General features: G+C 40.4%; 1 protein-coding gene across 2 annotated transcripts in view; it reads left to right on the top strand.

The window, feature by feature from the left end:
- The window catches only part of ST8SIA6 (ST8 alpha-N-acetyl-neuraminide alpha-2,8-sialyltransferase 6), a 1,083,972-nt gene extending 1,072,212 nt beyond the window's left edge, over positions 1–11,760 (top strand). For both annotated transcript variants that reach the window (XM_044067540.1, XM_044067539.1), the window contains one exon: positions 10,595–11,760. In XM_044067540.1, coding sequence (XP_043923475.1) covers positions 10,595–11,063 — 469 coding nt within the window. In that variant the 3' untranslated portion in view covers positions 11,064–11,760. The remainder of the gene's footprint in view (positions 1–10,594) is intronic.
- Positions 11,761–16,715: the final 4,955 nt, after the last annotated feature.

Raw genomic sequence — 16,715 nt, 5'->3', positions numbered from 1 at the left:
AAGCAGTGGGTGGCAGGGAGGACTTAGCAAATATCCGGGTAGCTACATCCAAGCTAGTAAGGAAGATTAGTAGAACAGGGCTTGGTGTAACATCTGCAGAGAGAGGACGGAGGACAAGGAGACTTGGTGGTGGCATGAGGAAGTTCAGGGGAGTATACAGAGAAAGAGGTTGGCCAAGGAGAAGTGGGATTGTCAGACATATGAAGAAAGTAGACAGGTGTATAGGGAGATGGGGTGCATGGTAAAGACTGTGGTGGCAAAGGCTGAGGATGGGGCATCTGAAGGGTTGTATGTAAAGTTGGACACCAAGGATGGAGAATAGGACCTGTATCAACTGGCTTAACAGAGGCATGTAGCTAGAAAGGATGTGCAGCAAATAAGGCTGATAAAAGATAATGATGGAAGTGTACTCACAAGCAATGAGAGTGTGTTGAGCAGGTGGAAACAGTACTTTAATGGGCTGTTGAATGAGGAAAATGAGAGAGAGAGAAGGTTGGATAATGTGGGTATGCTGAATCAGGATGTGCAACAGATTATCAAGGGGGAATTAAGGATAGCTATGAAGAGGTTTAAGAATGGAAAGGCTATTGGTCCAGATGACATACCTGTGGAAGCATGGAGGTGTTTAGGATAAATGGCAGTGGTCTTTTTAACCAGATTGTTTGCTGTAATGCTGGAAAGTGAGAGGATGTGTGAGGAGTGGATAAAATGTGTTTGGGTACTGATTATGAGAATAAGGGTGGTGTGGAGAACTGTAGTAACTACAGCGGGACAACACTGATCAGTCACAGCATGTGGTAATGGTAAAGGGTGGTGGAAGCTAGGTTAAGAAGGGAGGTGAGTTTTGCATTGGGAGTGACAGGTATGTTTAAGGTGGAGGTGGGAGTACATCAGTGATCAGCTATGAGCCCTTTCTTATTTGCAGTGGCAATGGACAGGTTGACAGACATGATCAGACATGAGTCCCCCTAGACTGTGCTATTTGCAGATGACATTGTGGTCTGTAGTGAGAGTAGCGAACAGGTTGAGGAGACCCTGGAGAGGGGGAGATATGGTCTAGAGAGGAGAGGAATGACAGTCAGCAGGACTAAGACAGAATATGTGTGTGTAAATGGGAGGGATGATAGAGGAATGGTGAGGATTCTGGGAGTACAGTTTTCAAAGGTGGATAGGTGTAAATACTTGGGAAAAACAGTTCAGAGTAATGGCGAGTGTGGGGGAGAGGTGAAGATGAGAGTACAGGCAGGATGTGGGTGGTGGAGAAGTGTATCCGATGTGATTTGAGACAGACGAGTACCACTGAGAGTGAATGGGAAGGTCTACAAGAGGGTAGTGAGATCAGCTATGTTATATGTGTTGGAGACATTGACATTGAAAAAAGAGGCACAAGTCAGAGCTGGACGTAGCAGAGTTACTGATGGTAAGATGTGCACTGAGTGCGGCCTAGCAGTGTCACAGTCAGTATTGTGCCACACACACTCCAGCAGTGGTCATATGTGAGCCATCCTTTCCTGGGGTGACTCTGGGCCCTGAGCTGTGTTCCATGTCACTGCAGACAGACACAAATGCTATGGCCATAGGTTCTGTTCAGCAATATATCAGTACAGCATGTGTTGTTGAGACATGATATTGTTTGAACTTCCTATTTTCCACATTTACATACCTCCTAGTAAATTCCAGTACACGCTTAATTGTTTGACATACCTGTGGTTTTTTTTTTGGTTCATTTGGTATGATCCATCAATTTCAGTGTGTGTGTCTTTCTGTTTGTTTATCTGTTTCTCTCTCTCTCTCTCTCTGAGACAGATGTAGGATATACATCTATTTTGTATATGCAGCAGCTTACCTTTTGTAGGAAATGCTCATGAGCATCTGATGGCCTGTGCACCAATTGGAGTCCCCCACTTGCTAATTGCATGTAGAACAGCTGTGGTATCATTCCCATACCCAATAGTATGGGAACACACTCCTATAACTGAGTACTACATGTGAGCATTGCCCCTTTTCCTTGCCGAGAGGAGAACTTCATGGAGGTGTGTGATAAAAAGCATCACAGAGGGTAGTTGGGAATACCCCCTTTCAACAAACACTGTGAAGACAGCCCAGCAAACTGGGGAGAATGTTCCAGACATAGGGACAGAATGTAAGTATTGCTGTTATACAGTTGAAGTAATGCTAGTTTGACAGGGTGTGTGTGGATATGGCTTATCTATATGCATTTAAGTCTGATAATGTTATGTGGTTGACATAACTCTCAACTGTAGGGCTATTTTCAGACTGGCCAGAGTTTGGACTCTTATATTTGGTGTCTTTGAAATTCCATAGCATCCTCTGAGGATTGCAGTCAGTAAATGGTAACATCCGTGTGTGTTTCTGACTTCATATCCCTCAGAACAGATATGTTACAACAACCCTGTTACACCAACAACTTTCTCAGTTTAGAACAGTAATATGTCAATAATGATCCTGTGTTTGGGCCTCTGCCCCCCAAGTATGTCAGGCTTTGTCCAGATGTCATGCTGTAAGACGTGGATAGGTATCATATATCATTATATAGTGACTTCATTCCTCATATCTTCCCAGTGATGTATCAGACTGCCAGACATGTTATGTGTAAGAGGCCTTATATATGAGGACAAAGCCTGGACATTCTGTGGGACTCTATACAGTTGACAGGACTGTGTATTTCTGGCAATTGTAGGTAGACTGATAGGATTGTATAGCAGTATATTGTGCATGTGTTATTTGGCCTGTGTAGGGAGGGGGGGGTAGATGTAAGTTTTATGGGTCCTTTTCTATCTGACTTTGCATGCTGCTCCAGTTTCTGGTGTTCTGTCATCTGTATATGTTTGTTGGGCCAGACTGAAATGTGCCCCATACCACAGTCAGGCATCAGACTACACTGTGAATTGGGCCAGTGTATGTAGGGGTAGTTTGTGAGTGGCAAACATGGTGATAATTTTGTTCACAAAGTCCATATACTATACTGTTCATGTGGCTTACCAGTATGACAATTTGAATGTGGTGAGATTGGTTATGGGTATGCACTTTTACATCAGTGTCTGTTTGTCAGTGCTGTTACATCCCTGTGTTGCTTGATATATCTGCAATTACAAGTGTATTCCCCCATATCAAATTTGGTTAGTGTTGTGTCCGTCTCCCTGTAGTTTAGACAGTGCTTGGTGACATGCCTAGCAGCTCAGTGTAGTTTCCCTACTGTGATATTATGTCCAGATATATATCAAATGTACTGCTGCCTGGTCCCCATCTGTGTTGTGTATTTCTGACACATCAGTGGGATGATGTGAGGATTTATGTCAGTAACTAGAGGGGAGTAATGTGGTTTTGGACTTTGGCTATTCCAGTCAATATATGTTACAACAGACAGGAGGGTGTTACTGCATCAACTGTGTCACCTTATCTACTGCAACATTTAGGATATGTTCCCAGTTTTATGGCTGTACCCCCCCCCCCTTTGTTAGGCTTGGTCCAGATTTGTTGCACTAAGGAGTTCTGAGCATACCTCTCAACTGGCCAGATTGTTTCAGACTGTCTGGGTTTATTGCTCATATTTCTGGTTTATTCCACAATATCATTATATTCATTTCTGTGGTAAAACACTGTGAGGATTTGAGGATTTCTGACAGTAAATGATGACATACATTTCAGTTTCAGAACTCACATCCTTCTGAACATGTATGCTGACACAAACCCTGTTACTGTAGCAACATTCTACATTTATAACTGCAGTATGTACATTTTTTATTTTATTTTATTTTATTTTACATTTGTTAACCAGGGGTATCTGACTGAGCCAAAAATGTCCCTGGTCTTGGCCTATTGTCCCCCCATTTTGACAGCCTTTGCCCAGTATTCTTGCAGTAAGAGGTGGAGAGGTTTTATATATATTCCTATACTCTGGAACAAGCTACCCATCTATGTCAAGCAAAGTTCCTCATTAGCACTCTTCAAGAAAAATCTTGTTTAGTGGATAGGAAATAGGAAATACACCCCGGGGATCATCTCTGTGGCTGTGCTCAACAGGGGCACAGGAAATTAACTTTCTTGGGTGGCATAAGCCAGGGAACCTTGTTGGCCAGGCTTACTTAGGCCCTTGGGCGATAGCCTAGTACCTACCTATGAACCTATATATATATATATATATTCCTTTTCTGATATCTATACATATATTTATATAACAATATATGTGTATATATTCTGTATGTATTTGTTTTAAATGTATAGCTCCATATGTCTGATGTATATACTTTTTCATGTTTATCTATCACTATACACAACTGTATGTGTATATTTATATATACTAAACATGACTGATTCCAGTGTTTGTTCCCTACTATTCTATGCCTGTACTGAATGATATATTTGAAAAAAAAAACTGTGCTAATTTTTATAGCTCAGATGGTGTAGTGGTACATTTCTCTGGCTATGGTTTACATGGTCCTGGGTTCAAGTCTTGGCAGGGCTGGTTATTTTGTTGCTGGGCAGAACAGTGACTGATGGAGACAGGGTGATTAAGGCAGTTTTATGCAGTTGTAAGCTGGTTTGTGCAGGCTTGCATCATGGTAAGCGATGACAACACACAGTTAAATGGAAAACTGCTTAATCTGTGTAGGCATCACTTAGCAATGTGTAAACTCACTTACTGCTGCTTACTGCTGCTTATGGAGGCTTACTGCTGTTTATGGCAGCTTATTCCCACTTACTCCCACCATTATTTCTTTAAAGGAAAAGTAAAAATGGGTGATAAGAAAGTGGTGAAAAAAGGGTCATGCCGAGGGAAAAACAATATGAAAGATAGCTAGGGATGTGCAGGAAGGCTGAAGGGAAGGTCCATAGCTGTCAATTTCTGATACAGCAAAAGCTGTGCAGAATTTGGAGGTGAATTTAGACACTCAAACTCCTAATAGAGGGGTGAGGACAACAGTAATGTGTTGTTAAGCTAATTAGACAAGATTTCATGTGTCCAGTGGACATGTGTGCAAAATGGACAGCTATGTATGGGGCGACATTTATTGGGGAAGGAACAGATTGCCCTTTTTTTTCTTTTTTATAATGTGAAAGTGGGATGTTGGGGAAGGATAGTGGGTACATTTGGAGAGGTAAGTTGGGTAGGAAGACAGACAAGACAGACAAGACATCTGACACTGGTGGTATACGACACATGTGGGGGGGGGGTAAACACCATGGATGGGGAGGGTGGTTGGGAATCAGATGCACATGAGCCCCCATACAGTTACAGTGGGACTGAGGTCCCCACTCATGGGCAGTCACCATTGAACCTTCAAGGCCCTGAAGGTGGCTGTGCTGTGGGCTGTGCAGGATGGGCAGGCTGGCCCTCAAGAAGCACCAGGCAGCCCTCACGCTGGTGCAGCTGATCACCGTACTCTGAACAGAGGATGCTGCACACTAATACCTAGACCTGACTGTGGGTGATGGTCTCTTCTCCGCGCCCGCTTCCAGGGGGGACAAGCTCCATCCCCTGAGATGGTTCCACCCGAAGGTGGTGCAAGACCAATGGAAGAGGGAGGTCTGTGTTGGGTCCCAGATGTGCTGGAGCCCAGTGCCACAGCCAGAAGAGGCAGGACAGGTGACTCCACCAGGATCTGCCTTCCAGACATGCTATGGTGTTTCAGTTTAAAAAAATATGGTGGTTAGTCAAGAACAACAAATTTCAGGATTAGTTATAACAGCATGCATGGGTGTTCCAGTTGACCCTATAAAACAGGATTGAAATAGTTGCATAGGAAACATAAGACATATATATATATATATATATATATATATATATATATATATATATATATATATATATATATATATGGAACCACAGTAAGCATTATAACAGCATGCAAGTTACATTAATAGCAACAGGCCACCAATGATAGTATTTGAATAGGGAACATTAAAATTCAAACAGTTCAATATTTGTATAACAACAAGACATATGTCCCAACAGTAGGTTTGGAGATGAACAAACCCATTTAATGTGTATGAAGTATTGGTGCAGATAGGGTGGGGGAGAGAGCTAGAGGTCAATTAACAACTGCCTAGACTTCAATTTTCAGCAACTGTACAGATCATTACTCTACTCATTACTCTCCATAGCTGACCTTACTGTATATCTACCTATGGAGTTGGGATGGACAGTGGGATTGTTGTACACAGTGTATTGGTTAATCCTTCTTACAGCTAATAGACACATTTCCTTACCTGGCAGACTTGTTGAAGAAATATGTGTTAACACTACCTGACTGTTTCTACACACATTCACATCTTCACAGTTACATATGTGACACTGACAGGAGTGCCGGCACTCATGCTTGGGAGGTGTGGTACTGACATACTCCACTGGGGTTTGTATCTGTCTCCATGGTTATTATCAGCAGTGACCATTAGCCATGACATTGTGACACTAGAGGGACATGTATCGGAACAAAATGCTTGGTGTATGTACTTATCTTGCTGTCATTTGCACCCTTGGGGTTGGACAGTGGATATGCTGAACACAGATTGTGTTGGTAAAGCCTTCTTACAGCTATTATAAACATTTCCTTACCTTGCAGATCTGTGGAGGTAATTTATGTTAATACTGCCTGACTGTTTATACAAACATTTACATATTCTTGTTTGACAATATGCATTCAGCATACTACCACTGCCAGGATTCGAACCGTGCCTGTTTGTGCAAAAAGATAAACCACAGCTGTGTTTCATCACAATGAGGTACTGAGGAACTGCTGATTTGTGCATGACTTTTTTCTCCCTAGTACTGTCTGGTTTGCACAATCTGACCGTGTAGTTAGACAAATACCCTAGGTAATGACAACTGTACTGCACATTTGCACCCAAAACACACCAAGAAACTATTAAACCAAACTTAGCTCACACATGTGTTTACCCTCCTCTCCCACTATAACTTATTCTTCTGCCCACACTAATTAAATTCCTTCCAACCTAAACTACCTTCTTTTATTCATCTTCCTTACTTTCTAACTGAAAATGCTTATCTTATAGACACACCTCTTTTAAAAGATTGTTTTCCCTGTATATATACTGCATCAGTAACAATGTTTTTTTTATTTCCTATCTATATGTAACCTTTATATGATTTTTGTCTTTGACCTATTGTTAAATTTCTAGAGATCTTTGTAACTTGCATTTTTTTAAATTGTTACTAAACTTTCGTAAATAGATTTTATTGTTAAATCTTAGATATCTTTGTAACCTACATTTTTAATTGTTACTAAATTTTTCGTAATGTGGAGCTTTTCTCCCCGGGCCTCCGCTGAAAATGGATATGTATCCAGTCGGACTTTCCCGGTTAACAAATGTAAAATAAAATAAATAATTTCAGACAACATATATGTGTTAGGTTTTCAATAATAGTTGCATGAAACAGTTACTTTCTACCAGAAACACATAACTATGCAGAACTTGTACACATTTATATTCCTACTGCAACATGACAAAGTAAACACAACAGTCTGGTTTTTTTATTTTTATTAAATATTACAGAGACCTTTATTCACCTAATGACAGTCCTTTATTCATTGCACACAGAACACAGTTTACCTACTAGTTGTTGACAATCTACTACTTTCTATTTATTTACCCTGAATAATGCAAGCTAGATATTTACTCACCAGACTCCCGGTGCAGCCTTAGCAGCCTGCTGGCATGTGCGTCAATATTTGCAGCCCTCTCAACTGCAGCTGTACAGGAGATAAATAAACATTTATGTATACCTATTGATTACATACTCAGGCTGGACTTTGCAGAACACTAATTGATACTGATATTTGCACACTTCAGGGACATTCCGTGCCTGTGCGTTTTGGATCCACTGGTCCAAGAGATCTCTCTTCCTATGCTTCAGGTCAGTGTAATGGTGCCTGACCTGCTCACCAGTCCGAGGGATACCAGTAGCACTGGTGAGGTCATGTGCAAGACGGTCCCAGGCCTCTGCTTTGCATTGAGAGCCCTGGTACTGGTCCTGCAGCAGTCATCCTTCATGTTTTTTTACAAGGAGTCCAACCATGACCCTGGACTCCTGAATGCCCCAACGCTGTGCATAAAAGTGCACACCCTCACCAATGCCAGCCATAGTGCTTGCAGTGATCAGCTACAACTGGTTATAGGCTGTATTCCCACCTGCAAGATTTAAATAGGGCTGATTTCCCACCCATTGCTGTGATTGGATGATTTTGAATATGCTGAGCTAAGCTAAGCGACGGGCAAACCCGCTTAGCCCAGATAAGTATTACTTAAAGGGGTAGATGCTAAGCACTGCTTACCAGTGTGCAAATCCACTTAGCTATGCTAATTATTGCTAAGCATTCAAATTTAAGCAATTTTTACACCGGCTAAACATAGCTGAGCATAATTTAGCTTTCACCTTTCATTTTATGGGCTATCAGGATTGTGGGGTTGATTCCTTCTTAATGACATCTTATGATATGTATGTTTCCCTTCCATAACATCCCCCTATGTGCTTTCATTACATTATATTCTTTTGTGGCTATACTGTATGGGACACTTGTGTTTATATGGGGGTTTCACATCTGTACTATATTGACACCTCACATTTAGACCTGCTACACTACCTTGGTTAACAAATATATATTATTCACTACCTATTTATAAAAAAGATACTGTTCATGCTGTTTTCACATATAAAAATGAGTGGATTGCACTGGGGCTCGAACTGTGAATGACTGCATGCTAAGCAAAAGCTCTAACCACTACACTATTTCACTTTGAGAGTTTTGGCTGTATATTTCTATTAATCTCCTTCGGATGTTTAAGTTATGCTATACACAGCTGCACAACGCACACACCTTCTCAGCTACGCTTAAACTTTAGTGGGGATGGGAAAAAATAAAATATTTATTTGTTTTATTTTTCTTAGTTTAGGGATGTGTGCATAGTGCTTTCTGTGGAAGGCTGGATGCTGGGCTGGCAACTAGAGACTGTGAAACTCCACTGCCAATCATGAGCGGATAGGTGATCCGCTGTGGTGACCCCTAACAGGAAAAAGCTGAAAGAAGAAGAAGGGATGTGTGCATAGCTAACAGTCATACCTCATCATCTCTTACAGTATACAATCTGGACGAAGCCTAACATGATGGTGGGGGGGGGGGGGCAAAGAGGACAGATTTTAAATATTGCTCTTACAAATTTAGGAAGTTGATGAATAATAGGTTTTGCATTAGCATGACTTACTTGAAGGATGTGGAGCCTTACACTTAAATGTTTGTCAGGATGTGGAGTCTTACACTTAAATGTTTGTCATTATTTAATGACTTTGAGCCTCAACTCTTTGCCAGGACAGTAAGGGGAACATACCTGACATATGAGGCACAAATCTGGACATTCTGCAGATATCTGGTGAGTTGGGGGTATGCTAACAGTGTCTGCGGACACTATTTGTTTTCAAAATGCTGTACGGCATTTCCTGAGTGCAGGGGGCATGTTTACTGTGCTAGCAATGCTTGGACATGCCTCCTGCACTCGTTTACAGATCGTGCCCATGCAGATTATTCAGCAGCATGCCTCCATGAATATGCAAGGTGCGCTGCTGTGCCGAATGGACACAATCTGCTCCATGCTGGAATAGCACTATTCCTGCACGGTATTTAATGAATCTCGGGGATTGTAGTGTGTGTGCGTGTGTGTGTGTGTGTGTGTGTGTGTGTGTGTGTGTGTGTGTGTGTGTGTGTGTGTGTGTGTGTGTGTGTGTGTGTGTGTATGTGTCCTGGAATGATTTTCCAGCTGCACAGTGGAGCAGTTATGATAATCCAAATTCTCAAGTAATGAGATGGTGCCCTTTAGGGAATTTGCATGACTATAAATACGTTTTCAGAACTATCTCACAAATTAGCTCAACAGTGCAATGCAGTTTACTATGAATTCTGGTCTATATGTGCATCAGAAAAGTGCACTTGTTTTTCTCAGTGCTGAAAATGAAGTCATAGTTAAGTTTCCTTCTTTGCAAAATCCATTACTTAGGCCCTGAAACCATCAAAGAACACTATCTACTTACAATTTATAAGCTCTGCCACATACCCATACATCTAGTTTTAGCTTAGTATTGGGTCATTTGTGATACTTACTTCCAGAATAAGTTTGTTCCAGAGTTTTGACATTGCTTCAGATATGCATCTCTCTCTTTTTTCTGTTAAATTGACTGAAGTGTTAAACTTACATTCATATCTCCATGTGTTCCATATATGTCTGACTCAAGTATGTTTTGCACAACTAATCATTAAATGTTTAGTAGGCCAAAATAGCGCAAAATTTCTGTTCATTCACTGTCTCTCCTTCACTGTGTAATTCAGTTAATTAATTAATTAATTAATATCATGTGCTTTTCCTGGTGATCCTAACAGCCGCATTAGATATATTATTTAGCTCCGTTCCTCAGTTATGGCAGGTGAAGGCATGCTCCTATGTGATGCTTAAAAATAACAAACAAAAAATAACACCAAAATAGTAATACACGTCATTTATTTGTTTAATTTGTGAAATGTTCCATTGTATGTATAAACGTTTCTTTTTAATACATGTTTTGCAGATATGACAAGCTGACTGAAAAAATAGAACCCTTTCTGAACAGAGTTTCAAGCTATGGAAAGGCTTTTCTTCTTCTGCCAGCATTTTCCTACAGAAGCAATACTGCGGTTTCTTTTAAAGTGTACCACATTATGGAACATGTCCAGGCAGATCAAAAGCCAATATTTTTCCATCCTAACTATTTGAGGAACCTTGCCAAGTTCTGGAGATCCCAGGGCATTAAAGCCTACCGCCTGTCTTCTGGCTTTATGTTAGTGAGTGTTGCACTAGAGCTGTGTGAAGATATAAGGCTGTATGGATTTTGGCCTTTCTCAAGGACAACAGAAGGAAAAAAGATTAATCATCATTATTACGATGACCAATCTCCCAAGCCAGGTTTTCATGCAATGCCAACAGAGTTTTATCAGTATCTGAAGCTTCATAGTAAAGGCATTGTCAAGGTCCAGCTAGGCAAATGTACTGCAGGTTAAGTGCTCCAAACTGGAATCGGACCAGTAGTGGTCAATATCCACAGGTTATGTTGTAAAACTGAGTGCTTGGATTGAGCATTTAATCAGAGCAGTATTTAGCTTTCTTTACGCCAAAGGAAAAGTATACTGCATATCTTTACAGAAATCTGCAAATATATATGCTCTTAAAAAGACTACTGCCATCTAGTAAACAGATGAACATTGTGATATACAGTACAGTTCTGAGAACAAAGGAGGATTGGTAAGCTAGCATTCTGTGTAGCACTTTCTGGAGCATGCCTTTGAAAGCACAACATTCAGGATATATTACTATAGATGTATTCCCTTATTACCTTTAATATAATTGTTACCGATGTGAGCATAAAGCGAACATGTTATACGGTATACATAATAAAACTGACTATGCCCACAACTAGTCATCCGATGACAAACTGTTTCTACCTCAGGAAGTCACATCAAGGCTGCCCAACATGTGTATACATTAATACATGCAGCGTATTTATTAGTATTATTACTGGAAATGGTTGTTCTTCCATAACTACAGCTATTCAAGGGCTCTTCCTAGATAATCATTGCTTTTATAATGGAATATTGCCATTTGCACCTCTTTTAGCTGCACTATGACAAAACTCTTTCTAGCATATTCTGTATCTGCTGGAGCTAGATTATTCACAATTAAACAAAGATTTCAGTAGAATGAGATTGCGTGAGATGAGTTATTTCTCTGTTTTGAATTGTATAATTTTCTCTGTCTCTAATTATGTTTGTACAGTTTGAAACTTACTGGGTCATCAGCCTTATCTTGATAATGAATATATTGCAAATCAGGTATTCATTTGTCAGAAGGTTCAACACTGGAATAAAATACAAAAACAAAAGGGAACAATGATCAAAAGGGTATGCATAATCACTAATGGGGATCATAATTTGAATAATGCATGAACCAGTGGATAAGAACCAACGTGAAAATTTGAAATTCTGTCTTTGTTGACTATGTTTAGAAATTGTTGATTTCTGTATTTATTGTTGTTGTAATGCAAAACAAAAGAAAGGTTAAAAACTGAATTGAATATAGACTTCTAGTAATGTTAGCACACAGGCAGCAGGAATTTCATGTAGATTTGTACTGTATGGGGACATTTAGGTAAATGTTATTGTCCCTGTAAATTATTGGCAAAATAATGACACTCACTGACCTACCATGTAGTAGTGAGATGAAAATAGTTTTTGTGCAATACATCATCAAATGGCTCGTATAAGTTGGCAGACTGGGTACAGGTATTACCTAAAATTAACAAGAAAATGAGAAAATGAATAAAAGGGATTAAGTATCTATACATATAAAAATCAAAAGACTCATTTATTTTTACTGGCACCATTTTACAAAACTTGTGGCATCAGATCAGAGGCTTCAGGCTGTTTATCCTTTAATATTACTGATGACCTCTGCAGAAGAACCCACTATGCATGTACAATAACCTCCACCAAGGTACTGCTTAGACTGAAATACCAAGGCTATGCATTACCTGTTTGAAGCCAAAGATGGCAGCTTTAAGTACGATATGAAAAGTCTTTCCCGTTTATCTCTAGGTTGAAGTCAACAGTAGTGGGATGTTCACTTTTTTATTTGTTCTCAAGGAATGTGTGATATGATAAACATTCAATACTACTTATCATTAATTATATTAATGAGTTCATACCTCTGGGCATTCAGAATTTATAACTTAGATGGTAAAGTTAATGCCATATCAGCTATTTTAAAATATCTGAAGAAATATAAAAGCAACAAATATTATTATGTAATAGTGGAACTATAAGAAGCAGTCCATCCAAGTGTTGAGTAAATGAAGCTACATATATTCTGATCTGCATACATAGCACAACCAGTGGTGGTATGGGTGAAGTCATGAATTCTCATTTGGAAAAACTGACATTTTGAGTAGTGCTAGACCTTAAATAAATATACAAAATGTGTGTGTGTGTGTGTGTGTGTGTGTGTGTGTGTGTGTGTGCGCGCGCATGTGTGCCTGCTCATATATGTGCTTCTGTGTTTGTCTATATGCATTTGTCTGATGACATGCAGTACAAAATAGTTGATAAGTATGTATAGTTTGCAGCTATCATTTCCACGTATGATTGTAATGTCAATGAAATCAAAGCATGTTTTAACATTTTGGGGGAGCTGAATGTTTTCAGTCACTTATTGTATTTATTATTAATTTATTTTACTTTGTTAAATGGGATAGTTCAACTGATCTGAAGCCTGTTTTTAGCAGACTGCAAGAAATACATTAACAGTTCACAATGAGAATTTATAAAACAAGAAGTTTAACATTAGAGAGGTTGAATATGATATGCAAATCATATTTAGAGTATATTTTATATTGTTGAGATTCTAATGCAAAATGACATGCAATGTAATTCACATTACAAGCAGAATAAATGTATGCACATGAATGCCAGGCATTTTATATCTGTAGTCAGCATTTACTACATAAGGAGCTAAAAGAAAGGAATATTCATAAAGGTGTATATCTCTGATTCTGTAAAAGAGGCAAGATATAAAGAAGGTCTGAAGAGCAAAGAACAATAAGAGTGATTACAGTAAGAGTAGAGTAGCTTAGATGGGAAGAATAAAATAATTGGGAGAGGGGGTTGGGGTAGTTTGGGATAGTTGGGATTAGATATTTGGAATTATGTGTACCTAGATAGCTGTTCAGCCGTCTACTTTAGAGAGCTATCATCTTCTCATAGCTGCATTTCTGCAGACTTTACTCTCAATATGAGTAGTTCTTAGACTACTGGATCCCTTATTGCTCTATATGCAAGGCATGGGTCATCTTTAAGGAGTCTATATGATGCTGAGTAAAGAGATATTTTGTCTCTTTTGGTAGCTCAGGTCTTCTAGCACTTAATCTTTTAGTTAGGATCCTCTGTGGTCTTTCCCTTTTCTTGATATGCTTTGTGAGGTACATCCCAAAGGGGGTATTGTACTCCATGATAGGCTTAATCTGTGCAGAGTACAAGGAGGTAAGGACTTCCTTTGATTAAAGAGGAATGTCTTTTACTATGAGATGTACAAGGTAGTAGTTTTCATTTGATATGGAGATCTGAGAAATAGATATCGAGTTGTTGAGGTCTCAACAACAATGCCTGAGGGACTCCATTGTTCACCTTCATGATCTCAGAGCATGAATCTCCCACCCTGACCATATGAATTCTGTCCCTAAGCCTATCTGCTGTCCACCTAACAACTCTTCACTGTCACTAGATTGCAAACCTAATCCTTCTTACTTTAAAATCAACTCTGTTTTAGTAAATGGTGCAGGAATATAGTAACCACCAAGCAAATACAATTAATCACTGCCTAAAGAATGCTCACAAAGCATAGAAATCAGCAATAGATGACAGTAGATTGCAGGGGCACTTTATAGGTTCATAGGTAGGTACTAGGCTATCAGCCCAAGGGCCTACATAAGCCTAGCCAGCAAGGTTCCATAGCGTATGCCACCCAAGAAAGTTATTTTCCTGTGCCACTGTCCAGCAGAGACACAGAAGTGACCACTGGGGTGTATTTCCTATTTCCCATCTACTCATCAAGATTTTTCTTGAAGAGTGCTAATGAAGAACTGTGCTTGACATAGATGGGTAGCTTGTTCCAGAGTATAGGAAGTCTCTGGGACAGGAATCTATCCCTCCAGCGTGTCCTGTTTATTGTGGTGACAAGGTTTAGGTCCCTAGATTGTGTAGCTTGGAGGGATTGGGATTTCTTTAGGTGTAGCATGTCCAACAGCTCTGGGTTTGACATAGCTTTATATGTTAGGCAGAGATCACCTCGGAGTAGGCGATATGCTACGGAGTAAAGCTGGAGTTTTTTTTGAGGCGGTCAGTGTAGGGCATTTGTTTGAGGCCAGTAATCCTCTTTGTGAGGTACTTCTGTGGCCTTTCCAGCTGCTGCAGATGTCTTGTGAGGTACATACCAAATGGGGCATTGTACTCTATAATGGGGCTAATGAGTGATGAGTAGAGGGGAACAATGACCTCTTTTTTCCTGAATGAGAACCCTTTTATGATGAGGTGTGCCACGTAGAAGGACTTCCTGACTACTGTGGCGATGTGACTATCAAAGGACAGACTACTGTCCACCTGGGTCCCAAGGTCTCTTATCATGCATTCTGTGTTAAGTAGATTGCTGCCTATGTGGTAGTTCATGGGTACAGAGTTTTTACCAAAGGGAATGACACTGCACTTTTTGGCATTGAGCTTGAGGCCATGGCTCTGACACCAGGCATCTGTCTCAGTGAGGCCCTTCTGTAGGATGTCCACATCATTTGGGGACTTGACTGTGGCTCCTAGTTTGCAGTTATCTGTGAAGTTCATTAGCCAGAGGCCTTCTGTGTTAGCCTGTACTTCAGAGAAGTAGATACTAAACAGGAGAGGTCCCAGGATGAAATCCTGTGGTACTCCACTTGTCACTGCTTTGAAGTCAGATTTGGAGTCTGCAACTTTTACAGTGTGGGTTCTGTCAGTGAGCCAGTTGGCAACCCATCTTGTGATGTAGGGATTTATACCTAGTTTAGTGAGTTTAGCTATAATTCCAGAATGGAGGATGGTGTCGAAAGCTTTGGCGAGGTCAAGATAGACTGTGTGAACCACCTTACCCTCATCCACGGCTTTGGTGACTGCCTCAAAGAAGTCGATCAGGTTCAGGAGGCATGATCTGCCTTTCACAAACCCGAACTGGGTGGGATCCAGAGTTTGGAGGTTACCAATGTCTTTGTTTTTGAGGTCCATGATGATACATTGCATGGCCTTGCAGACCAGGCTCATCAGGCTAATAGGTTGATAGTTCCCGGGATCAGTGGTGGCTCCTCCTTTGTGGAGCAGGATAACTGTTGCTGTGCGCTGTTCAGTGGGTGCAAAGCCTGATGCGAGGCTATTATTGAACATAGTGCTTAAGTGGGGAGCCAGTTCATGTAAAACGCAGCCTAGGATGTTGTCCTGTCTCATGGATGCTGTGTTTTTGGCTTTAGAGAGTGCAGCTTTTACCTGCGTAGTTGTAATTACAGGGATTTTGCATTCTTCCTGTATAGATATGGGCCCATTAGGGGGTGAGAGGGGGGTAAAGTTAGCACTGAAATGATCTGCCAGGATGTTGGCAATATCAGTTGGTTCTGTAATTTCTGTGCCTTTGTGCTGTAACTTAGAGCAGATCTGGGTGTTGCCATCTAGATTCTTGACATAGCTATAGGATGCTTTGTGGTTGTCCTTGGATTTAGTGGTGATTTTGTTTTCATAGCTAGCTTTGGAGGATCTTATAAGGGACCTCAGCTTCTTACTGAGGCTGACCAGGGAACTCCTCCCCTCATGAGATTTTACTCTCTTTTGCAACAGTTTCGTCCTTCTGTTGTGCAGTTTGTTTATGGCAGGGGACCACCAGATTGGCTTCCTTTTTTTGGAGGATAACATCTTGGTTCTGTTTGGGATAGCATGCTCCATTCACTCGTGTGAGTGCTTATAGAGTGCATTTGTGTAGGAGTCAGCAATTGTAACTGTATTGTCCATCTGCATGGGTGTCATGAAGTTTACCACTTCTGTCTTAAGAAGCATGAAGATGGCTTTGGAGAAATTTTTTACTGCAGTTTCCTTAAT

This window comes from Protopterus annectens, chromosome 3.part1, assembly GCF_019279795.1.
Source record: "Protopterus annectens isolate FY-2018-M chromosome 3.part1, PAN1.0, whole genome shotgun sequence".
Lineage (NCBI taxonomy): Eukaryota > Metazoa > Chordata > Ceratodontiformes > Protopteridae > Protopterus > Protopterus annectens.
This window is presented reverse-complemented; position numbering and strand designations above follow the sequence as displayed.